The 25,100-nt window shown below is 43.0% G+C and overlaps 1 protein-coding gene across 1 annotated transcript; it reads right to left on the bottom strand.

Annotated features, from left to right (window-relative positions):
• Positions 1 to 8,611: 8,611 nt before the first annotated feature.
• Positions 8,612 to 23,840, bottom strand: FLVCR1 (FLVCR choline and heme transporter 1). The gene is made up of 10 exons (XM_068398295.1): positions 23,054 to 23,840; positions 19,594 to 19,738; positions 18,908 to 19,048; positions 18,533 to 18,600; positions 18,183 to 18,286; positions 16,909 to 17,019; positions 15,717 to 15,822; positions 15,386 to 15,497; positions 14,627 to 14,694; positions 8,612 to 13,224 (listed from the first exon to the last, which is right to left on the bottom strand). The coding sequence occupies exons 1-10, from the start codon at positions 23,705 to 23,707 to the stop codon at positions 13,162 to 13,164; spliced, it is 1,572 nt and encodes a 523-aa protein (XP_068254396.1). The 5' UTR covers positions 23,708 to 23,840; the 3' UTR covers positions 8,612 to 13,161.
• Between the last annotated feature and the right edge of the window lie 1,260 nt (positions 23,841 to 25,100).

A 25,100-nucleotide genomic window follows, 5' to 3' on the forward strand; every position in this document is an offset into this window, starting at 1 on the left:
CCAACTGCGGGAAAATTAATACCTCTTAATTGTACCACGGCAGCAAGGTGATATCAGCATCAGCACTTTTTCCAAGAAGATTTCTTCTCCAAAAGCATCACCTCCGCACCCACCCAAGGAGTCCCACTAGCCCCTTCCCCAGCAAGCACCTTCCTGCACACAGTGACGAATTCAGCCCTGCTGCATAGCAAACCCTCACTGCCCTGTGATATTCCACATGCACAGAGGCAGGTAATTTATCCATTTATTTGGGCTTATTTCACAGAATCACAGAATCACAGAATGTTAGGGATTGGAAGGGACCTCGAAAGATCATCTAGTCCAATCCCCCTGCCGGAGCAGGATTACCTACACCATATCACACAGGAACGCGTCCAGGCGGGTTTTGAATGTCTCCAGAGAAGGAGACTCCACAACCTGTCTGGGCAGCCTGTTCCAGTGTTCGGTCACCCTCACCGTAAAGAAGTTTTTCCTCATATTTCTGTGGAACCTCCTGTGTTCCAGCTTGCACCCATTGCCCCTTGTCCTGTCAAGGGATGTCACTGAGAAAAGCCTGGCTCCATCCTCATGACACTTGCCCTTTACATATTTATAAACATTAATGAAGTCACCCCTCAGTCTCCTCTTCTCTAAGCTAAAGAGACCCAGCTCCCTCAGCCCCTCCTCATAAGGGAGATGTTCCACTCCCTTAATCATCTTCGTGGCTCTGCGCTGGACTCTCTCTAGCAGTTCCCTGTCCTTCTTGAACTGAGGGGCCCAGAACTGGACACAATACTCCAGATGCGGCCTCACCAGGGCAGAGTAGAGGGGGAGGAGAACCTCTCTCGACCTGCTAACCACACCCCTTCTAATACACCCCAGGATGCCATTGGCCTTCTTGGCCACAAGGGCACACTGCTGGCTCATGGTCATCCTGTTGTCCACTAGGACCCCCAGGTCCCTTTCCCCTACGCTGGTCTCCAACAGGTCTGCCCCCAACTTGTACTGGTACATGGGGTTGTTCTTGCCCAGATGCAGGACTCTACACTTGCCCTTATTATATTTCATTAAATTTCTCCCCACCCAACTCTCCAGCCTGTCCAGGTCTCTCTGAATGGCTGTGCAGCCTTCCGGTGTGTCAGCCACTCCTCCCAGTTTTGTGTCATCAGCGAACTTGCTGACAGTGCACTCTATTCCCTCATCCAAGTCATTAATGAATATATTGAATAGTACTGGTCCCAGTACCGACCCTTGAGGGACTCCGCTAGACACAGGCCTCCAACTGGACTCTGTCCCATTGACCACCACTCTCTGGCTTCTTTCCTTCAGCCAGTTCACAATCCACCTCACTACCCGATCATCCAGACCACACTTCCTCAGTTTAGCTGCGAGGATGCTGTGGAAAACAGTGCCTGGGAAAACCATTGTTTCCATTCAGCCCTTCTCGCTGGCTTGGCGCAGGTGCTAGGAGCAAGCAGGATAAGGCTCCCCTGGCCAGTGGCTCTAGCCCAACCCCACCTCAGGGCAGGGAGCTGCGGCCAGATAGAGAAGGACCTGCTGGCTTTGTGTCCTGGTTTGGCCTAAACCAGGCCAATTTTCCTTTCAGTGGTTTTTACTTTCAGCTAAGTCTCTTCTAAGCAACGGCACTTTCTGAAACTAACTGCATGTTTTGCAGACAGTGTCTGCTTCTAGGGCTGATAACGCTCAAAGTTTATAGTTATCACTGAGGTACCAGGAGGGAAGTTATGCAGAAACACTCTTGCTGTACTTATTCCTAGAGGAACCAAGGTCACTGCTAAATTCCTCACTGCTTACGAGTGAAGAGCTGCAGGAGGGTCACACCTGCAGGGAGGATTGGACAGGACAGGTGACCCAAAATTGGCCAACGAAGGTATTCCAACCCATACATGTCATTCTCAGTATAAAGCGGGGGGATCACGAGGGTCTTGCCCCTTCTTCTAGCCCCTTCTGCTATGGCCGGCATCTGAAGAGGACTCTGTCCGTTTTCCTGCTGCCCTCAATATGGGCATCCCTGAATCCAGTTCCCGTCCGTCGCTGGGCCCAGCCTGGGCCTTCCCGGAGCCTGCCCTGCAGTGCCGGTGGTGACGTGGCCGACATCAGGGGAGCTCGATCTTGGTTTTGTATATATTTGTATATATTTAATTATTTCCATTATTATTCTCTTTTTCATTATTATAGTTCATTAAAACTGTTTTAACTTTCCAACCCATAAGTCTCTCTCCCTTTTCCCTTTCCCTTCTGGGGCGGGTGGAGGGTTAATAGTTTAATAGCCAGCCCAGCTTTAAACCATGGCACTTTGCTGGGGAATGGCCCACCAGTGTGATGAGTGCCTGTGAGGTCTCATGCACTGCCCATGCTCCTGCTTCGCTGCTTTGAAATTCAGTGGTTTCCTGCTCTGCAGATCCTCTGCCCACACAGCTCCAGTATTTAGTAAGATCTTAGTAAGGCCTTGCCCCAACTCAGCTATCAACAGACCTGTGTTAAATATGCCTCACCATGAAGAGGAATGCTGCTCTGTGCTGCCAGGGCACACAAGTGAAGCATCAAACCCAGAGGTGGAATAAGACCGGCAGTAGCACCACAGCAAAAGATAGGCTGGTTGGCAGATTGCCCCTGCCCTGCCCGGCCATCCCTGCCTCTGCAGCCTGGCCTCGCGACCCCTCCGGCCCAGGCCGTGTGGTGGTTCCACTGGTGCCAGCCCACAGCAGCGCCCTTCTCAGTGCCACAGCCATGCCACAAAGCTGCTCCCTGTGCATTTGCTTTGGTGCCTCTCCAGGCAGGCAGCGGGGAGCTGGCCCAGCAGCCCACGTGGCTGGGGCAGGAGACACCAGTCACATTGTTCCAGCCCCACTAAGAACAGCTGAGCTTTGGTTTTCTGCAAGAAGGGGTGCTCCAATCTGCTGCCATCAAAGGGGGGGCTGGGAAGCAATAGCCAAGGAATGGTTCTTACAGCACCTGAGCAGAAGTTTGACAGTTTATCTTTTCCCCTTTCCTTCCATCAGATAGATGCAAATCGGTGGCAGCATGGCAGATCTGGACCTGTGCTGTTATCCAGGTCAGCAAAAGTGGACACTAGGTGCTCCGCACTCACTGAAGGTTCCTGTACCAGCACTGAGCATACAAGAGGCAGGTTGGTTACTGGTGGAGCAGGAAATATGCCCAGTACCTCCGTCTGGCAGTGGTCAGTGCAAAAGCCTGAAGCCTGGGTACCTTACAAGTGTCCTCAGGTTGGGTACACTGTTCTGCTAAAGCCAGGCCAAGTGATCTTAATGGCCTTTTCTGAATTTAGGAACCACCGTATGTCCAGAAAAGCAGCAGCAGTCCAGAAAGGTTAATCCTACAAAGGTGCTTCAGCTTTGCAGAAGGGAAGCAGGAAAACACAGGTCGAGAAAGAAAGTTTGCCTGCCGTAAGTGAATTGCATTATTGCTATGCAAACATCAGCCCATTTCCTGAAAAGACCAGTAACCTCGTTTGATCATTGAAAAAGAAAATAAAATTTGTTTGTTTGTGGCTTTTTCCTAAACTGGAAGTTATGCTGGAATGGGATTTGTTTAGTAATAAAATACAAGGTTAAACTGTGATAAGGATGTAACCATGGGAATATGTGAATGGCTGTTGATGGAAGCTTGCAGGAGTGATTTGCGTAACCACTACAAACAATAACTTTATGTATTCATCAATGTGATCATTGGGAAAATAAATATGTAAAGCAGACTTACAAAAAAAAAAAAAGCAAGCTATAAAATGAATGCTTGAGGGTGTGCTTCCTTGGAGCTTTCCCCAAGGTAGCCCTTTCTGGAAAAACAGTCATCAGCTTCTTTGGCTTTAGCAGTGAAGAACATCAGCAATATCTTTTGATTTCTGCCTGAGCAAGTCCAGGACCTCCTGCAGTAATTCTACTGCAGCAAATCATTACAGTGTTTATTTTAGATTAGATTGTTTAACTAGGCTCCTGATCATCTCAGCCTAATCCAACAGGCAAGATTTCCAGCATTAAAAAAAACAATGTCAGGAAAAGCCTATAAATCAGGCCTCCCCCAAAACTGGTTTGCAAGCTTTCTCTTTCCACCCCCATTGCAGGTCAGCATGTCCTACTTTGCCTGAGCTTTTGCTGGCAGTGAAATAGCCCTTCCTCTTCCGTACTTATTATGGTCACCTCACTCCGATCTACAACTGATAGCATCAGGTACAGATAAAACTGTTGTTTCTGAGTGGTACAACATCAGAGTTCCTATTAGCCTCTCTTACTCTTTCTGTCTTGTTCCAAAGTTTCAGTCTCAAATATTGCTGTAGCTTGGGAAAATAATTACGTCAATACAGTTTGCAGTGAAGGTCTTACTTGCTGGCATATCACATGATTTGGTCTCTGCAGCAAGCTCTGCTTATAAAAACAAGGAAACGCTAATGTAACACTCCATAAATCTCCAGCAATCCACCTTTTTTGGACTGATTACTTCTTCTTTAACCTTTAGTCAGAGGGTAAACTACCCAGCACAATAATTTTTTTCCAGGAGAACTGCATAATAAAAGTACAGGTAGTAAAGAAAGGCAGTGGCTAAAAAAAAAACCTGCTACTAGAAACAAGATCTCTTTTCAGCAATCATCAGCACCTGCAGCCCTTGTCACAGGGGAGCTGCCAGTGGTGGCACCAAAGGTGAGAGTCAGGACTTACCTCCACTGCCAAGTGAGCACCTGAGTCATCCCCGCCTGCACAGGGAGAGGAGTGTACTGCAATAAAACCCTTGCCTGCTTAAGATTAAAAGCACAATTGTTGGTGCCATTTAGAAACCAATTAAGCAATATAGTTCTGTTATGGGATACCCTGTGCCCTCTAGGAATAGTATGATGCTGGCTAGGAAATGCTCTGAACAAACGTTGTCCTTATGTATTAAAGTTCCTCAAGTGCATTGTCTTTCCAGGCAGTACTTGAAAGTAGACTGAAAAAGTTTTTAAGTTAAGCAGTAGAACATGTCACAAGCCCAGAAACCACAAGCCCTTGAATTTAGGTCCTGTGTGAAACCTGCAGAGAGAAATGAGTGATACACTGTTCTCAATGCCATGGTACAAGAAGATATTATCACGACACTGATGATTTCATCAAGCAGTTTTTGATCTGAAGCATCGCTTCAAGCATCCCTGGAAGGTAGTGCTCTGCAGATTAAGATTCTTCCTGTCTTGAGAACAATTGAACAGTAGTCAAAACACTGCAGAAGTGCCTGAAGGTGAGAGTAAAGTTCAAATATTGTGGTCATTTTAAAAACTTAAAGCACTTAAAGGAACTATAGTCACCTGGAGCAAAACGGGTTTTTTTTTCAGTCACCTTCATTATTTGGCATCACATGAATGATATTCATTTTCAGAGGTAACTAACAAACTCAAGACGCCTAGAGAGCATTTTCCAACTTTGGAATCAAAACCAGGAACGTTGTAAGTGCGATCACACAAGCTGCAGACTTCAAGGAGGCTCCATAATGTTCTCTGTCCTCTTCATGCACACAGACATTTCAACCCTCATGAGATTCTTAAAGCTCAAGCCTGAGCAGACGGAGTAGTTCAGAGGAAAATCACACCGAGCATGGGGTGCTCTGCTCCCCCAAAACTGATGGACCTCCATATCACCCCTGGCAACAGTCTGGTTTGGGTAACTATGTCAAGCTTCTGAGCCTTTGAGGGCTCCTCTACCCTTTTGAAGTTTCTGTGGAGCAGTGACAAGTTTAGAAATCATGGGATTTCTAGGCTTTAGGCATTAGCCTCTAAGTGAACTTCAGGCTTTTAGCATTAGGCCCCTAAGTGAATTTCAGTTGTTCTCTGGGAGCAGAAGATACACAAATCCAAGTCCTGGGGAGCCAGTTAATCATCCAGGGGTGAGTCATTCTCACCCTAGCAGGACAATGCCTCTTCATTCAGCACAGGATGTAAGTTTTGTCTAATGCCTGTAGAGTTGTTCAGAATTAGCTGATGAATTATTCTGAAGAAATTAAGTTACCTTCCTGGAATTAATGAGAAAACAGTATGCACAGGCTTAGGAACTGCACTGTTGTATTTTAATTTCTTTTTCCCTTGGCAGCAGGCTGGACAACTTAATTTCTAAAAGAATAACTAACTTTACACTAATCTGCAATCCCTCTCCTACCTTATCCAAACTAGTGATCAGCATCTGAGAAACCTCAGGGCTGCCCCATTCTGAAAAAAGAAATTGCTAAGTTTCTGGTTCAGCCTAGCACAGACTAGGAAAACTTCTGAAGCCTTGAATACTTCCCTGGGATTTTTCCCAGCAACTTTCACAGTGCTCTAAGAACCAGGGTTAGCCCCTGACGTCCCTAAGCCACGCTGCTCACCAAGAACTTGGGTTTAGTAGTTCTCTACCTAACTTTTGAAAGCCAAGCAGACGCGTGATTATGAAAATAAAAGTTCAGTTTTGCTTCTACAAATCAGTTGAAGAAAAAACTTTCAAAATAATTTTCTAAGGTAAAAGCCAATTTCTCTATTAAGGAACACCTAGATAGAGAACTAAACTATCATCCAGAGGTCCCATTCTCTCTCAGTAGGTTTACTCTTCTTACTCAGGCAAAGCATCTCTTTCCAGCTGCTGTGTCCAATAATGCCAATGATATTTTACTCAGTAACTGAGTCTCATCCAAGACTCTTTTTCACATGGCTTTTACAAGATATTTTTTCAGGATGCACACACAAGTACAGGTAAAATATAAAGAGACAAATCAGTAAGAAATCACCATTACAGTGATAAAACAGACATCATAAACCAAAGTCACCTAGGCATGGAAAATGTGGCTTCTAATTACACCTTCCTGTTTTCCAAAATCGGCTCAGTAGGATGCATGTTCACTGCCTCATCTACAAAGCTCACGAACTCTGACCTGCAGAGCTACAGCCACAGTGACAGCACTTCTGGACTCACATGAAGCATCTTTAACCAGATATTTTTTAAAAAGTATTTTTTTCACGATAGTTTTCCATCTGCACAGAGTTTATAGCTTTTGTAGGGTCTTGTGTCTGTTTCCAGTACTGGTAACGCAAGGCCACAATGCTGACAATGCTCTTCAGGTATTATTTACAAACTTTTTAAATGGCCCAAGCATTTTTACAAGCAGAAGCAGTTCATGGAGAAAACACTGGAAATCAGCATCCTAGAGGCTGAATTTTGACCACACCTGATATTAAGCAGGCATTAGCCAGTTACTCACAAATACATATATATAGTTACTCACAAGTCAGTAACTATGCCAAACCATTGCCAGTAATTAGCCTTTTTTTTTTTTACTGTGATATGCCTGCTGAAGTCCTTTCTACAAAGTTCAGGATATTATTGTTTTGTCTTCTGAAAGTTGTTGTTTAATTGAAGATATAAATACTGATTTAGAACATGGTCAGGTAAGGTCAGCTCATTGTGAAGCACAGCCAGGAGGAAATCCAACAGGCTTCTAAGAAACCTTTCCAGCCTAGGAAGCAGCTGGACTGTTAGGCACCTGCCTATTTTATCCGTCCGCAAACCACATCACTTTCTGGAAGGGCTAACACTTGTTAGCTTTGGATACATAGGGCCTCCTCCCAACTATAGAAACAGTCATCTGGCTAACCATAGTCAGGATGGCTTCACATCTCCCACTTACCTGATGAGAGGTTTCTGGTATTTTCTTTCAAGAAAGACTGAGCATCTGCCAAAAAAAATTAACTTTAAGGCAATAATAATTTTCTGTGATTGTTTCTTCCCAGCTGTGGAAATGTTTAAATTGCAATGCTAAATGGGGATATAGCCTGCAGCTTTCACAGAGATACTATAAGAGGAATACAACTCTATAGTCCTGGTTGTAAAATGAAAAGCCCATCTGAAAGTTCAACCCACTGTTGAACTGGATGTTAGCGTTGTTATATGACAAAAGGCTTTTGTTTCCTGTGCTCTGCAGCACCTGCAGCCTCCTTCTGTGAAGAATCTCTTGAATAAAAATAGCTCAGAGATAATCCAAGTTTTGTGGAGAAGGGAGATAAAAAAACCAAACAAAATCATTTTTTTACAGTGACTCTACTTTCTTTGAAGCAGGTTCCTCAAACTTACCTGGCTCACAGCTGATGTGCTGGGCTAAACGCCTGAGGGTAAGTGACAGAACACTTGTGGAGTGTTCACAAGGGTCCTGCTGTGCTCCCACTGAAGACAACTCCAGTTTTAGAAACAGAAGTTGAGCCATAACTGAATGTAATGTCTCACTCTATCCTCTCTAAGAAATTATTCTGCCCTATCTCCCAGATAATCTCTCTACAGCTGGGTGCTTTATTAAAATAATATTTGCACTACCCTTAAGAAGCTGCCTTTGGATTGCTCTGCTTTAGGGGTTAACTGCACTTTCTTTTCCTCACGGACCTTTTCCAAAGCAAAGGAAGAGAATTCACTGTGCTAGAGCAGTGCAACTCAACTACTGATGCTAATACTTTAATTCCATGCCCTGAGAAAATGTCTCTGTAAGCCAATACTCTTCTGTAGAATATATTTATATACCCTGCATACATACACTCTGCATATACGTGTGCATGCATGTTTATTAATGACACAGTATATCATTCACTTATAAAATTTGTCTACATTAAATGGCAGCTTCTAAGGGAAAAAATGAATCATTTTTAGACCAGCAGCTGTATCAGCAGCTGTTAAAAGTGGTAATCTTGGCTCCAATCAAGTTACACATTATACACTTTATTAGTAACATATAATGGTAAGGAATGATGCACCCACATATACACATACGTACAATATTGCTATCAGAGAATATCAATAAGGAATTTTTAATTTTCTCTTGAAAGAAAGAATGGAACACTAACAAAACCAAAATATAACAGCAAAAATATTTGCTATCTTTATGAGAACAAAGACATGAGCAGTAAATAACATGGGTCTTACATGGAAATATATTTCTGTTAGGAATATTTTTTGCTTAATTCATTCTACTTCATGCATTAAGATCACTTCTCCCTCTTCACAGACTTCAGACCGAATGGTGGCGGTGGGGAAATCACATGGGATACAATAACATAGCTTGTGGTCTATGAATCATTAGTAGCCTATAACACTTAAGAAGGTGGTACGTACACATATTGAAAGACAGCAACTGAAAAGGTCACACATTCCCATTCACAGAGGAAAACTCATGAGTTCACAGAATGGAAAATGAAAGCAATAAATGCTTATAGCTTAACCCTTTTCACTTGGTTGTAGATGCACAAGATAGTCCAAAGATTTCTCAAAAAGCATTTTCTCATTAAGCAACATGGGCTGGCAGCTCTAATTCCACATTCCAGTGATTGTTTCTGAAACACCAGACTGTCTTGAACAAAAGAGATGACCAAGAGGATGAAGTTAGGAAAGCCCTATTAACCTGAAATTATTCATATGTATTCTTCCCACTTCTTCCCTTGTTCTTTCTTCCTCACAAAACATGAGCATTCAGCAACAGAGATAGATGCTATTAAAGACAAGCACTCATTTAGAAAATAAATGCTCTGAAGGACTTATCTACCAAGCTGAAGAAGAAAGCTCCCAATTGCAGCAATTCCAGACTATGCCTTACAGGTCTGATATTTTCACCATGTTAGGAATCCTAAATAAAAATGGGTTTATGTTTTCTGGGTCTCTCCCACTGAAGTTAGCAAAAGTTTAACATGGTCTGGAAGAAATAAAGAAAGAATTATTTTAAAGGCTAATCTCTGAATCTTGTAGCTGAAAGTTAGCAATTACACACTCTGGTGGGCCCCTGGGAACTTGGGGGCAGCCCCCTTGCTTACACTCACCATTACATGAGTTCTCTTGCATCCTCTAGAGTTCTTTTGAAGCACTTAAAAGCATATTGAAAAGCAAAAGCTGATGCGTGGGATTGGGATGCCTCTCCTCATTTGGTTTCCCACTCCATCTTCTCATAGCACATGTAATTCCATTCATTAAACAATTGCCTCTTGAAGCAGTTACAATTTTTAACCCTACCTCTACTCTTATTGGAGGGCTGAGCCAGAATCTCAAGGCTAAGAGAGTCAGAAACCCTATTTCCAGTTCCAGCTGGATGTCTGATTGGGTGGATATTGTTTGTTTAAAAAAAAAAAAAAGAAAGTAAAAAAACTAAAGCCCCAACTACTCCAAATTTATTTCTGCCATGAGCTAGAACCTCAGTTTCTTGACAGACAGATTATAAAGTATTGCATAAAATATTGGTTTGTTCTTTATTTGCTCTTTATTTTGCTGCTGAGCCTTTTATTTAAATACTTTATCATTGCCTGGAAATAGCTCACAGGTTTCCAATTTTCAGGCTCCTTTTAGAGGAGAAGTATTAAATCCAGGATGTAATCAAGCCTTCACTATTAGGAATATTTTCTTTTCGAGGACCCAGCAGGGTTTCCAGCATGCCAAAATCTTGCTTAGACCTTTTCAGAGGGTAGACAAGTAATTTGGCAGAAGATAAAAACACAAGGAGCTAGAAGGGCTAGAATATTTTTTCAATAATCAGCTGAAAATAACTAAAGAAACTGGAAACTAGCAGTGAGGAAAGGAATTAAAAAATAAAATTTTAAAAAAAGGAAGAAAAAAGCTCAAACTTTGAATTTGAACAGTGTGTACTGGACATTTCAGAAAGCATTCCGGATGCCGCCAAATACTTTCTATTGGACATTTGAAAACAATTCCTCAAAACTGCAAAGATATTACCTTGTTAAGATTTTGCAACAGCAGAAGTACAAAGCAACCACGGGCCATGAACATAAATACTTACTGAATCTGTACCTTGCGGAAAAACGTATATTTTTTGGCACACATTATTATCATTGTTCCAAAGGGAAAAGCCACCCAGAGATATCAAAAGGCAGGAACTTTCACTTTGCTCACTCAGGCTGAAAACGTGTCCATCCCTTGATGGTGCAGCTTATATCGCAGTAAGTCATTAAACGTAAAGAACTGACATAATGAAAGCATCTCTACTTTCACTCCTATACACTTGCCTGCCGTTTTGAATATGTATGAGTTACTTTTCCCATATTTAGCCACCTCACCAGAGGACTCTTCTTGTAGAATTCACCTCTCCAGGAGCAGCAAGGTGTGCTCATTTTCTCTCTAGCACTGAACCTGGCAGAGACGTGGACCCTTTTTGGAAAGGCGAGTGTTCCAGGCATGCCTGACTTATTCTGGTATGTATATTGCCATTCAGTCTTCCCACGTCTGAAGCATTTATAATACAAAATGTTAAATCAAGATCATCAAGTTTAGAGGCTAAGTTTAGAAAGCTAAGTTTACAGGGTCCTTTTTATATAAAAGGATTCTCTAAATCTACAGTGAAACAAGAAAAAGAAAAGCATTTAACAATACTTATCATACTGAAAGACTATCTTGGAGTTAAAAAGTTCCCCATACCCAATCATAACAATCCGTGGAAAACTTCCACATCCAGAAGGATTCCACCTTCTGGATGGCACTACATCTGTGAGAACTCAAAGAGATGGCATCATTGATGCTACTGAACCTGCACACTCAACTTAAAGGCTGCTAAAGCTTAAATGTTTGCAAAAAGCCTGCTAACTCAGGTCTGACTTTTTCTGTAATAGTTGGGCCTCAGTATTATTGTAGTGCTATCAGTTCTGTAGGTGTGTAGATCACAGAATCACAGAATGTTAGGGATTGGAAGGGACCTCGAAAGATCATCTAGTCCAATCCCCCTGCCGGAGCAGGATTACCTACACCATATCACACAGGAACGCGTCCAGGCGGGTTTTGAATGTCTCCAGAGAAGGAGACTCCACAACCTCTCTGGGCAGCCTGTTCCAGTGTTCGGTCACCCTCACCGTAAAGAAGTTTTTCCTCATATTTAAGTGGAACCTCCTGTGTTCCAGCTTGCACCCATTGCCCCTTGTCCTGTCAATGGATGTCACTGAGAAGAGCATGAGGTAAAGGAGAACGTTTTCAGAAGCACTGCAGTGAGAAACCCACATCCCAAATTCAGATAAATAACACAAGGTGAATGTTCACAAAATCTGCTCCTTTTGTAGCTAAGATGCATGATATAAACAGCAAATATTTCATCAAAGTGAAACATCACTATTTTCCTTTCAGACATCCTTACAGCTTTCAACAAATTGCAAAAGACATCATTTAAGTTATACGAGCACAAAAATTTCACAAGACAAATGATACAACTCACAATGCAGAGAAATAAATGCAAAAAGGATAGAACACAGTTTCTGATACCCCACAAATATTCAGAGGATGTTTAACACACAAAATGGAATTTCTTCAGCAGCACTGATTAAACTCAAGATGAGGCAAGGATCTTCTTTACAAAGTAAAGGCACCAGCTCTTTGTAAACACGTACTCCTCTCACTTTAACTGAGAAAGCACTCAAAATATTCCATGGAGGCAACCTGTGTGGTAGCGTTCCATTGCCTATAAATACTTCACAGTAGAGATATCAAAGGCCTTTCTCCTCCTTTTTACTGTATTTAATAAGAAATGTTTTCAATTTATCTAGTGGGAAACTCTTTAAATCTCCCCAGAAATGTTACAGTGAATCCATAAGACAGTGTTTTCTCTTATCTGCCTTCTGATATTAAGAAGTTTCAAGACAAAAGAAATGTCAGATGCCAGTGTGACACACACACGTTTGCAGTCATCTCTTGTTTTCAGTATTGTGCTATAGACAGTTTCCCAGAAGGAACCGTTGGCTTATATTAAAAATACAAATACACTTTAAAAAAAGGAACTTGTGAACATCCTCCAGCTGTGCAGCTACCTGCTCTCTGACTTTTCAAATGCACTAGCAAAGACTGAACAAGAAAGAAGATTAGATATTTCTGATCATGACGACTGTACTTCCAGATTTTTTCAAGTATGCATCCTGAATGTACATGTCTCCCTAATGTGGAGAGTATTCACACAGTTCTTTACTAACGAAACTGCAAAACTTGAAAACTGTTAAAATAAATATTCCATACAAAGGTGAATTGTTTGCATCTGGGGCAAATGAACTGAGCATCTTCATAGTTTCCACCGCACAACTATCACCAATATCACCAAACACATTTTACTACTCATACACACAAATCCAGTGATTACACTAATTAACATGGTTCAGTATCCAGCCAGATTTGTGCGCTTCTAAGTCACCTTCTTTCAGCTTTATAAAGCTGACTGAATTTTTAATGTAGTACTTTCAGGTTCTACAGGACTGTCAACTGGTACCTGGAGGAGGGAAAAAAAAAAAGCAGGAATTAAGCTGTTATTCAGCAGAAGCTATTCCCAATCTCAGTATTCTTGAGTAATTATTAGGTTAGACTCCAATAGTATATGTAGTTAATTAGCCAAATGAGGCATTTATAGAAAGCTCTATTTTTCCCTTCTCTTTGTAATGAAAAAAAAAACGAAACCAAAAAACACAGAACTGAGTTTTTTAGTGTAACTCTAAAGTATATATTTACTGCATATAGGTATTTATCACATGGAGATTAACTTTCAGTTTTTTTCTCCATTACATTTAAACACACTAGAATCTTGATGATCAAGGTTTGGTATCAAAGTGCTATTGTACCTTAGTTACACAGGCAGCTCTCAATTATTTATGGTAATATCAGAGCGAGGACTCCAGGCTTTTGTTATATCCTGGCTAATATAAATGAAGTTGTACAACAATCTAGGCTAATTAAGAAGGTGGCAACAGAAAACAGACAAGTCATGGACCACTGCCTATAGTCAGCATGTACACCGCTGAAATAGCCCCGACCCAGGCTAGTAAACCCACAGCGCGCCATACTGTGCACACACAGCTGCACAGGTTTCAGGTTCAAGTTAGCTCATATAGCACCAGCTTGGAAGTTTCTGAACCTTATGCAGATGCTAACAGTGTGCACCTGATAGCAGATCATCAAAAGCCGCTATATATGCAAGACACCTACACATAAAAAGAAGCATGACAGAAGATCTTGCAATACCTGACTCCAAAATGCCGTTTCATTATCTTGATCCAAATGATCAAAAAACCCAAAGCACTGAAAAAGGTTTCCAATAACAGCCTTATTTCTACTAGTAACTGTGATAATTTGACAAAGCTGCTGAAACATGGTCTTGGGACCTCCTGAACAGCAGAAAGTGCTATGCTCACTCTTCATTCAAATTGAGAGGGTGCTCAGCAGAAGAACAGACCCAGCTCTTCACGCACCACAGTACAGAAACTGCAGCATCGCTTCTGTTCATCAGACACTGACTTCACTTAAAGGGGCTGCAGGTATTTTAAATAAAATACGTAGTCCATAGCACAGCCTCCTAACCCAATACACAAAAAGGCTTCACAATGCTACCTGCAAATACAAAAAAGCAAGATTCAAGCAATAAAATCAGAGATTAATATTAACCACCTAAATTCAGGAAAATCTGAGAGCGGGTCTTTTAGTTTTTTTCATGGGAGCTAAGGGGAGAAACAGATATCCAAGGGCAGCATCCCATGTGGCTCTGTAGTTCCAAAACAGCATGGAAACAGTCACATTATAAGTTTTTGTCAATTACTCTTTTGCTGTTAATATTATTATGCCAATAGAAGCCAAGCATTCAAGGACAGTAATATAAACATGGTAAAAGAGCCACCACTTACAGCTTTAACATCCAAATTCATAATCCCTGAATTCACATTGTGTCTTCGCAAATCTGATTTTATTAAGGCTGAAACAAAAAAGTAAAGAGAAAGCTGGTTCACAACTTTGCAACGACACACATTTCAAGGGAAATGTTTGTACAGTGCAAGCACACGGAAGCTGCTTTCAATACATATTCCAAATACCTGTGTTCACTCTTTTGTGATTTGAACTTACTGACAATTTGAACTTGCTCCTCACAAAGCACACACAGAAAATTACAATAAAAGCTCTAAACCATGAGTACTTCTTAAAGCAAAGCTTGATGGTTTTAGCACTTTCAGCACATTTGTAAGTATCAGCATGTGTAAGTCATTGGTACAGTTCAGGAATACATCAGCAGTTTCTTGCATTTGGAACACTGCAAGCTGTCTCCATTTATGTATTTGTTTACATTTCCTATCCTACTCTGGAGATAAGATGTCTGCCTCAAATTCAAGACATGACTCAAGAAATGAGTGACAGATGGCTGCCCATATAATAGTAACATCATCCTTAAAACAAAGGGTGTGCGCACAGCAAATATTTAAAGTGAAAAACAAAGCAAAAAAAACCCCAAACCCTGCACTTATAATTTCTGTCAGCCCAGGCAGGAAGCCACATATTTAAACCCTATACATCTGAGGTGTCTAAAAAATACCCAGAAATTCACTATCTCAAAAAAACTTCCACATTTTTACATTAAAGAGAAACAATTACTTACATTTCTGATTAATTACCTGTTAAGATAATGCCCACAAAAATCCAAGCACAAAGAAAGAGGTTTCCTGCACGAGGACTGTAGTCTGTTGTGAGTTTTCCTTGAACAAGTGTAAAGACAATTCCAAATATCTACAAACAAACAAGTCACTTCATTAGGATCACATAGAAAAGAGTCATCACTTTACCTTGCCAAGTTTCAGGTCACATCTTATAGAAACCCAAATAAAAAAATTAAGACTACAGCAACACAACAGAGACTTAGCAGCCGAGTCTAAGAAAGCCTTCTTAAATTCGAGCCGAGCAGCCTTCCTGAACATTACTTCACTTGAAGAAATAAAATTATATAACCTGTGCTGATGCATTAAGAAGACCCGAAGAAGTGCCTTCAGACTCTGGGTACGTAATTTCCACAGCAAATTCAAACCCAAGTGGGAGATAGCCAGTCATGAAGAACCTGTTGAAGAGGAGAGTAAGAGGATGACAGGTGTGGCCTTCATCTATTATGACAGCTAAGAGAATCAAACATAAACACATGGTATTACGAATTAGCTGGTATTCTGAACTGTCTGTTTTCAAGGCCTAACATGATTCAATACTTCCTTTGCCCATTTCATTCCCTCCTACCTCATGCAACAATTTTAGCCATACATCTCTCTTTTTAGCACACAGATGCCTTAACATATTTGTCCTGTTTCCCATAACCACCTTCACTCCACTCCATACATATGAAACAACCTTCTCTGACCCATCCACAAACCACTCCATGATTGAAGCCAATTAATTCCAAATGAAAGGCATACACAAACATCATCATTTGATCAGCCCAAACACCCATGCTGGAGGACAAAAAGAGACCATCAGTAGGGAGCAAGGCTGGACACTGGAATGTCTTCTAGAAGCTGCTGTGGAAGAAGCTGAGAGGACTGACGGGTGACAGAAAGAGTAGGAGCTTAATGCAGTTGAAGTTGGTTGATTGGTTTTTAAATGGAAACTCTCAAGACATTTCTGGCTCTACCTCGACTGCCATGTCTGAATACAGCACTATTCCCTCAGCACCTTTTGGGACTTTTAGATTATGTATCTACGAGAAGTGCTCATGCTCTTCTGAGCAAACAAAGCACCCAGCATGTCGCTTGGGCTATCAAAATACAGCTAATCAAAATGCACAGAAGCCAGTCTTCCTAGATTTGCTCAGTTAAACTCTAATCACTTATCCACTGGTTAACAGAAAGATTCAACTCTACAGCAGACAGCTTTTTGAATTGGAACCAAACAAATTGACCACATACAGACTTCTGTTAGGTCCATGAAAACATTAAATGAAATTCACTGAAAAATTAGTTACTTTAGATTTACTCTGATGTAACAGAAGATGAAACTCTAGTATACCCTATCTGTACCGTGAGCGATAGGTACAGGTTGAGAGCATGGTATATGAATACATGTATTCATATATTAGAATACACAGTAGAATCATTTAGTTAAAACAGTTAAATATTGCTTATTGCAATAAGTCTTCTAGTCCTCTTTAATTGCTCACCCAAGTACTCCTCCAGTCACGAACACTACTATAAGGTATCCGAGGTCCAGAGTGAAAGTAAATACCAGCAACCCAATGAAAGAGAGAATGTAAACAATCAAAGTAGTTTGCCTGCAACCCAACCAAAAAAAAAAAATTAACATTATTAACATAAGGTCATAGCACATTGCTGAAGCATGGAAGAGTAATATAAACATTAATTACTCTCTAATAACTGTCATTCTACAGCTCTAAAATTTGCTTCATGTAATTCTGACTGAAACATATCAGGCAATGAGAACATATTCCTTCCTGCTCTTTATTGCCTTCTTTATACGGCTGCTTCACTCAAGGCTAAAGAGACTTACTCAGACTCTCAAAGAGTGGACAATCACAGCAGATACTATTACCTTAAGACTATTTTAGTTCTCTGCTATGTTGTACCTCTTGGCCATTCTGCAGCGCTGCCCGTTATACAATACATCAATACATGAGCAGCCAAATTGAACACTATTAGCAATAAAAGTCAGCCTAAGAGGCAAGTCAAACAGATCTCATTACAATGTTCCATTTATTTTAAATCTGGAATAAGGGATGTCATCCAAAATATTAAAGCATGTATCACTTATTTATAAGCCAAAACACATGCAGAAACAAAGCCAATCTACAGCTTTAACATCCATTAGGTTTCTAGAGCTCTTGCACGTAACGTACTAGGAGTCACAAGGGAGAACTACTCCACCGCAAGCAGCGCTGCAGGGCACTGCTCACTCCTGGGGGGCACCACACCATGGGTGATGGACCCAGGAGCTCCTACCCCAGAACAGAGTTCTGCTTCACAGTCATCCCCTGAATTAAAGCAAATGTTACGCTTACTAATAAGACCAGGAGTAGTATTAAAAAAAAAAAAAAAAAAGAAGAATCCATCAACTGTCCATTTTACAAAACAATGCAGAGCAGGTTTGGAGCCTTTATACTTTCCTAGAAGGAGCCCACTGGGCCACCTGGCCACTGTATGTAGACCATACAGTGCTTCCTTTGTTAGCCTTACACTCCTGAAGAGACAGGAGCAGATGGAAAACCCCTTTGCATCTTTGTATTCTCCTGTCTCTTTTGGCCAAGAACCAGTCAGAGTCTCAAGCTTTTGCTGTAGCCTCAGAAACTAGTCTCCATCAAGACCAGGGATGAACTGCATTTTATCATCAGTTCACTTCAGCCCTTACGTTGCAGTATTTTTCTAATGCAATGGCACTGCTCTCCTACCCCTAACCCCATACATGCCTACCCACACTTACTTGTATGTTTTAGTGTAATCCAGCCACAAACCACAAATAATCGAACCCACCATTCCTGCCACCACCAGTGTCAAGCCAATTCTCCCAGCGTTCACTTCTTCTCCCTTTCAACAAATATTTATATGGTGCTCATTAATAACTTGCTTCCACTCAGAGTCAAGTTCAGACCTCTTGGTAGTCATAAGTGCAAACAAACATTCCTATGACTCCCATAGCTGTATGGTGCAACAAACTGTAGCAGGGTATAAAGGAAACCAAACGTCTGAGTGCACATAGCACCTACACAATAATGAACATCACCTCTGCAAACGTACAGAAAAAAAAAGTACAAGAAGATCCAAGAAACTTACCTCATAATGAGTTACTATCATCTGGTTTAATAACGTGGAGACAGAATAAAATGCCCCAGTCATAATACCTGCAGTACCAAAAGAAAAGCTTCAGTCATTCCAGGGTAGCCACACAGACCTGCTACCCTAAAGAGTTAATCTGATATTTAAGACCCACATCAGAGTCAAAACCTTTTATCTGCCAGGTAAAATCTCTTCACCAGAGCTACAAATGGTATTTTGAATACTGCTGGATTTTCCAGCACTGGGTCCTGAGTAAGTAAAAGTTTGATGCTCCCTCCCCCACAAAAAAACACCACCACAACTAAAACTCGATGTGCTTTCGGCACACATTTTAACTGTTCTGCTAGACTACAGCCAGACAGCAGCACTTACCGTAACTGATCAGCAAAAGTACAAATGGAATATTTTTGAACAAGTTTATTATCGACTGCTTGTAGGAATAATCCTCAGGAGGCGTAGTTCGCAGGACTGCTTGAGAGTGACTAGGAGGGTATTTAGGCTTTTCTTCAAACACTGGGGAAAACGAAGAAGGAACAATTTTGATCCATCTTTACCAGACTAATGCCTTTTCTTTTTGAAGGGTTTCCATTTGATGAATTTCAGAAGATTAACTTGTGGCTTTCAACATTTCCATGAAAAAAATACTCTAGATTTTCTCATAGAAGAATCAAGTCACAGCCACAAAGGATGTGCTAATTATTTGGTCACATCTGATTGCTACCAACATATGGCCAAAGACAGACTTGATCTGCAATATGTCTAGACTTTTGTATCTGAATTGTAAGATTAACAGAGAGAATTCACATTATATCACAGCATAGTTCTTGTAGCAAAAAGCCTAAGTGAACTAAATATTCTGAGAGAGGTCACCCCATGTGAAGCACGACATACATACAGTAAACTGGTTGTCGCTTAACCCTGGCCTAACAGGTAAGCGAACACAAGTAAACTGGAGAAAACGTAACCCCAACTACTTTGAGCGAAGTCAGATGCTTTAAGCGAGATGCTGTAAACACTCCTTATGGTCACCATTTAAATTACAGGAACAGAACACTTACCAACTCCTGTTAAGAAGAACAAAAGTGTGGACACTATCGCTGTTCCATAGAACATGATGCTGATGTTATGTGCCATTAGATCGATATCATTAGGTGTATTTGGAACCAAAACAGGTGGCAACAAAAAGCCAATTGCAGTGCCAAGCTGTAAAGCAAGAAAAGAAAACAAAAAATCATTTTCCTGTGAACATAAAAATTAACAGAAGTGAAAAGCCTTACCAGGTAGATTTCAGAATTTATATCATGGTAAGTATTAATAAAACTATGAAGGAAGTGTTCCTTCAGTGTCATACTTCTAAGCCATTTGCTCTCAATGACATTTCACCATCAGGTCTTATATAACTCAGGTTTTAACCTTTTCATTTCTAAATTAAACTACATCTAGTATACAGTACATTTAACACCTAGCATTAAGGAAGCTTTTCTTGCAGAAGAATCTTTCACAGGAAAATACTGTGCATGCAAATGAATTTTTATCAGTCATCCTGAAACTGAAGGCCTAGAGATGACAGAAGACTCCAGCTACTCTTGTAGAAATGCTCTTCTCTTTTTCTCAATTAAAACACTCCACTTGATGTCACGACCCTGCCACTACAGTAACAAAGACTGACATGACAGGTTTATTGCAGAACTGATGAAGCAGAGAAGAGCAAGAGAAACGGAGCATCCTTATTAAGAAGGATCCTTATTAGCAAACCCAAAACGTACATCTGCAATTATTGCTAAGGGAATAAAGAAAAATCACAAAATAAAGTAGTAGTGGAGTCAATTCCAATGCAGCAACTGTTTTTGTATTAAAAGAGACAAAAAACAAGGACTGAATTTGGGGTGTATATATATAAAGCATTTTAAAACATGAAGGAGGAACAGTCTTTAACTACTCTCCAATTTATCTCTGATGATCCTCCAAAACTAAACTGCATTTTAAAGTGTTAAAACAATTATTGGGTTTTTTTTAACTAAAAAATCCCCTCTATCTCAGGTAAAAAAATAAAATAATAAAAAGCACCAAAGACTGTAGAGTAGCAAGTCCAACACTCAGAAAGTACTCAAATTAAAGGTGTGCCAGTGTGCTTACAAAGCGCCCTTTGTGCATATGCCCGATGAGGTTTTTGCTGCTTTTATTTCTCCCCTCACAGACCATCAGACTTACGCAGTATCCAGTGCTGACCTGAACAATTTGTCTGTTTTTATCCTCACCCTTCAGTATATGAACCCTACAAACATGAACTGAGAACACAGTTACTCTTTTCCTTAAGGTATGTTTTTTCCTCCTCCAATTGCGGGCCAATACAGTACCCACAATATTCCAAGAACGTCAAGTGATATCATTTTTCACGTTTTACATCTCGAGAGTTTAAGGCCAGAAGGGTCAAGAGCTCCAATGAGTCTGGTGTACCCAGTTTAAGATGTTAAATAGTTGTGGAAATCTGACACTCCTAACAACCCTTGACAGGTACATCGCTGTGTTCCCAGTGATTTGTGTTTCAAATGCAAATGACCAGCATCTCAAGAGATAACGGGTGCAATTTGATTTTTGGTAACTACTCTGTCCTTCCCCTGCCTGTGGTCCCAGCCCTGTTTGCTGTAGCTCTGAAGTTATGCATAGTATCTGATAAGAAACTGGATGACTAACAGCCCCGTTCTTTGTAGCAACCCGATTCTGTTACATAGTTCACCTTGTGCAATTAAACAAGTACAGTGTTACTGTATCATAATGCATATGCAGAAGTGAACGGCATCGGGATATACAGACAACATTACTACTAACTTCCAAGTGCCTGATTTGTCATTTCACTGCTCTTTCAGTTAAGCTTTTGAGAGGTTTTTTTTTTTTAAGAAAGTAAAAACTGACAACAGAGAATTCTCTTGTTTGACACTGTATCAGTCTTCATGGGTCACAAGCGGGACTGGGATCTTAAGACCTACATAGCATACAGCTCTGAGCTAGCAGGGTAAGGCATCACTGCAGAATAAGCCATCACCCTTTGGGCAGGACTGCCAGAGGAATATGGAACACACTTTGTCAGTGCATTTCACAGCCGTTTCCCTGGCAGAGGACCATCGAGCACGTCGGCACACTAAGATCAGCCCTAGCTCCTGGAGGTGAGTACGCTCCAGAAATAACTAAGGTTTATTTTGTTCACACCTCTGCTCCCGTTTTCCTTGTCCATCTTTCTCATGGCTCCTATCTGCACAGTCCCTGCACCCTGCTCCTGTCCTGCACCACTTCTCAGCATCTGAGCAAAGCATCAGTTTCAGACTCCAAGCTGGATTCTTGGCATCATACTGCAGAACTGAAACCCCCGTAACTCCTTGCTACTGGGAGGACTGGTGCATGTTAGGAAGAGTGGAAATTTAGCTGCCAAAGAAACCTTTAGGCTGATTCTGGAACGCATATGCAAAATTTTTGCTCAACTGCTTAAACAACCAACCAACAACCCCGAAAGTCTTGGGTCCAAAAGGGACAGTTGACTTGTCCACTGGAAGACTTCAATGCAAAAAAGAATAGTTTTGGAAAAGCATTGAGAAAACTGTAAACAGCCAGGTATGAGCTAATGAGCAACCCTAACTGTAAATATGTAACGCTAATATTACCGCTGTAATAATCCAAAGTGCGCAAACATAAAATCATTACTCACATGAGGAAACACAAATCCCCCGTTACCTTAATCAAACTGTACCTATGATCTCAGCCTGCACCAGTGACGTTGATGGGAATCTTAACATTTTGTTGCCACAGAAAAGCAGGGACAGTGGCAAGGGGCGAGAACAAGGCTATGGGAAGAAAAAAAAAAACCATCAGCATCGTATCTTCACCCATGCCTTCAGATATGCCTGTTCCAGCTCTCTCAAACTGGCTAGGACCAGGGAACTCGAGGAAATCTGTGACTCAGTTATCAGCTCCCCACTGTGACGTGAACTATCACAGTGCTACAGAAAACTTCATGAGTCACCAGGGCATTGACTTACTGGCTCTTAGTGACTCGAGGCCATATTTTAGAAAACAGGAACTAATATATGTTGGCACTGGGGCTCTCCATGGAAGTTCAGGTACTTCACCCCCCCCCTCCAGGTGGAGGTGGGTTCAGTCAGATGAATGATGCCAAACACAAGAGATGAGATGCCAAACGCAAGAGGAAGAGAAAGCGGAGCAGGACAGTTTCTGAAAAGGGTCTCGACTGAGGTACTCCAGGCAGCTGACAGAAGTGTGCATGCTGCTACACACTGCCACACAGCCAGGGTCCTGCAAAGCAAGGCTGGCCGGGGAGGGTGGGACGAAACATCACCTCCGCGCTTGCCCCCACTCCATCACTTTTCCTCACTCCAACGCTGCCCCGTAACCATTTCTCAGAAGATGGTTTTTCCCACCTAAACGACTAATTTTTAAACCAATGCCATGCCAAACTCTAAGGAAGCTCACTTCTCCAAAGCTTCCCTTGCCCCCCTCCGCCCCTACCTGGTTGCCCAGCACAGCCACAGCGCAGGCGGTGGAGACCTCGGTGGGGCCGAACCAGACAGATGCGATGCGGGAGGGCAGCCCCAGGATGAAGACCTGGGCGACGGCGCAGACGGACTGGGCTGCCAGGGTGAGGGGGTACCGCTCCGGGGCCAGGCTGCCACACTTGAGCCAGGCGCCCAGCCCGTTGAGGCCGGCGCCCAGGAGGGCGGTGAGGCGCAGGCCACGGGTGTCCAGCAGCCAGGTGGCGGGCAGGATCAGCGGCACGTAGGCCACCATGTAGACCATGGAGAGCCAGTCTATCTGCGTGAAGGAGACGCCGTAGAAGCCGGCGAAGACGTTGCTGAGGATGCTGTACTGGATCCACTGGAAAGCGTTCACCAGCGAGTAGCAGCTGAAGACGGCCAGCACCGCCAGCCGCCGCCGCGACAGCCGCAGCTCCACCCGGCCGCCGCTCGCCGACAGCATGGCCTCGGCCTCCGCCGCCCGCTCCACGCCGCCCGCCGGGGCCGCCCGCCCGCCGCCCTCCGCCTCCTTGCCGGGCAGGAAGCCGTTGCAGCGCTGCAGGGGGGGCACGGCGGCGGCCGCCGGCACCTCCCCGCTCTCCCCCTCCGCCTCCTCCTCGCCGCCGCCGCCGCTGCCGTCCTCCACCATCTCGGCCGTCTCCCCACCCAGCTTCGCCGCTGGTAGCGGCGGCGGGCGCAGCCCGGATCCGCCTGCCAAGGTCACCCGGCTCCGGCTCTTCTCCTTCTCCTGCTCCTGCTCCGCCACCGAGACCCACGCCGCCGCTGCCGCCGTCGCTGCCCCGCCCCGGCCCGGCTGCCCACCCCCGGGGACGGGCCCCGGCGGCCCGTCCCGGCGGGGCGGAGCGGGAGGCGGCCCCGGAGAGCTTGAAGGGGCGGGTGTCGCCGGGCGGGGATGGTGTCAGGAAGGTGTTGGATGCAGCCCTGGTTGCTGGGAAGCCGTTGGGTCTGTATGTATATATATATATAAATAAATCATAGAATCATAGAATGGTTTGGGTTGGAAGGGCCCTTAAAGATCATCTAGTTCCAACCCCTAGTTGATCATCTAGTTCTAACCCACCTAGTTCCAATATATATACACACTCCTTCCAGTCTTTTAAACTGAACCTATGAAGGCTGTCCATGTGGGTGACTGAGATCCATACGGAGATGGGAATGATGTAAATAATCCCCACGACATGCATGAGGAAGCAGCAGCATAATCTCATTCCTGTAATCCCTTCGGTGGCCAGTGTGCCCTGCCCAGGCAAGGCTGAGCAGCCACAGACCCGCGTTTGGCAGCTCGTCCCTCGCCCACCTCCCGTTGGGCATGGAGCAGGCTGCATGGGCTGCTGTGCCGTCTGTGCCACGGACACGCAGGCCACACCGCTCCCAGTACGTTCAGGGAAAATCCCTGGCCTTCCCCTGCGATAATAGGTTTGTCTCTTGGCAGTGGTGGAGCAGAGAAATGTACTGAAGTAGTAAGAGACGGATGGGCAGAGATGGAGGCTTGAAATGCAGCAGAGGGTAGCCAGGATGGGTTTATCCACCCCAGCCCTTCATTGCCTCTAGAGCCACAGGCAAAACATTCCTTGTTTCCACTCAACCTCTGAAGTTTGGTTTGACACATACCCCAGAAAACTGTCTGTCTGGCTCACATGCGGAGGCGGTTGGATATCACTTCAGTAAGCAATCTTCCCTCAAACCCCGCTCGGTACATGTCTGGACCAGAGCAGTGTCTGGCAGCCCATGTCAGGGTTTGTAATTCTGCTGCTGCAGACACCGTACCTTAATAGAAAGACAGATTGTTCTCCAAAGAGCATTAGGAAAATACAGAAATATTTAAGTTGGTTAACGACGTTAGAAGTATGTTACTGGCTTCTGTGGGAAATCATTTGGTGTGTGTTCAGCAAATAACACACTGCACATTGTTCACGGGTATGTCAGAGCCTAATCAGATCTATGTCTGTGTGGTAGATGTGCTTAGGCACCGGTTTTAAGTTCCCTCACTAATTATGAGTTGGTATTTTACTCAAGATCAG

This window comes from Nyctibius grandis, chromosome 1 (assembly GCF_013368605.1).
Source record: "Nyctibius grandis isolate bNycGra1 chromosome 1, bNycGra1.pri, whole genome shotgun sequence".
In the NCBI taxonomy this organism is placed as follows: domain Eukaryota; kingdom Metazoa; phylum Chordata; class Aves; order Nyctibiiformes; family Nyctibiidae; genus Nyctibius; species Nyctibius grandis.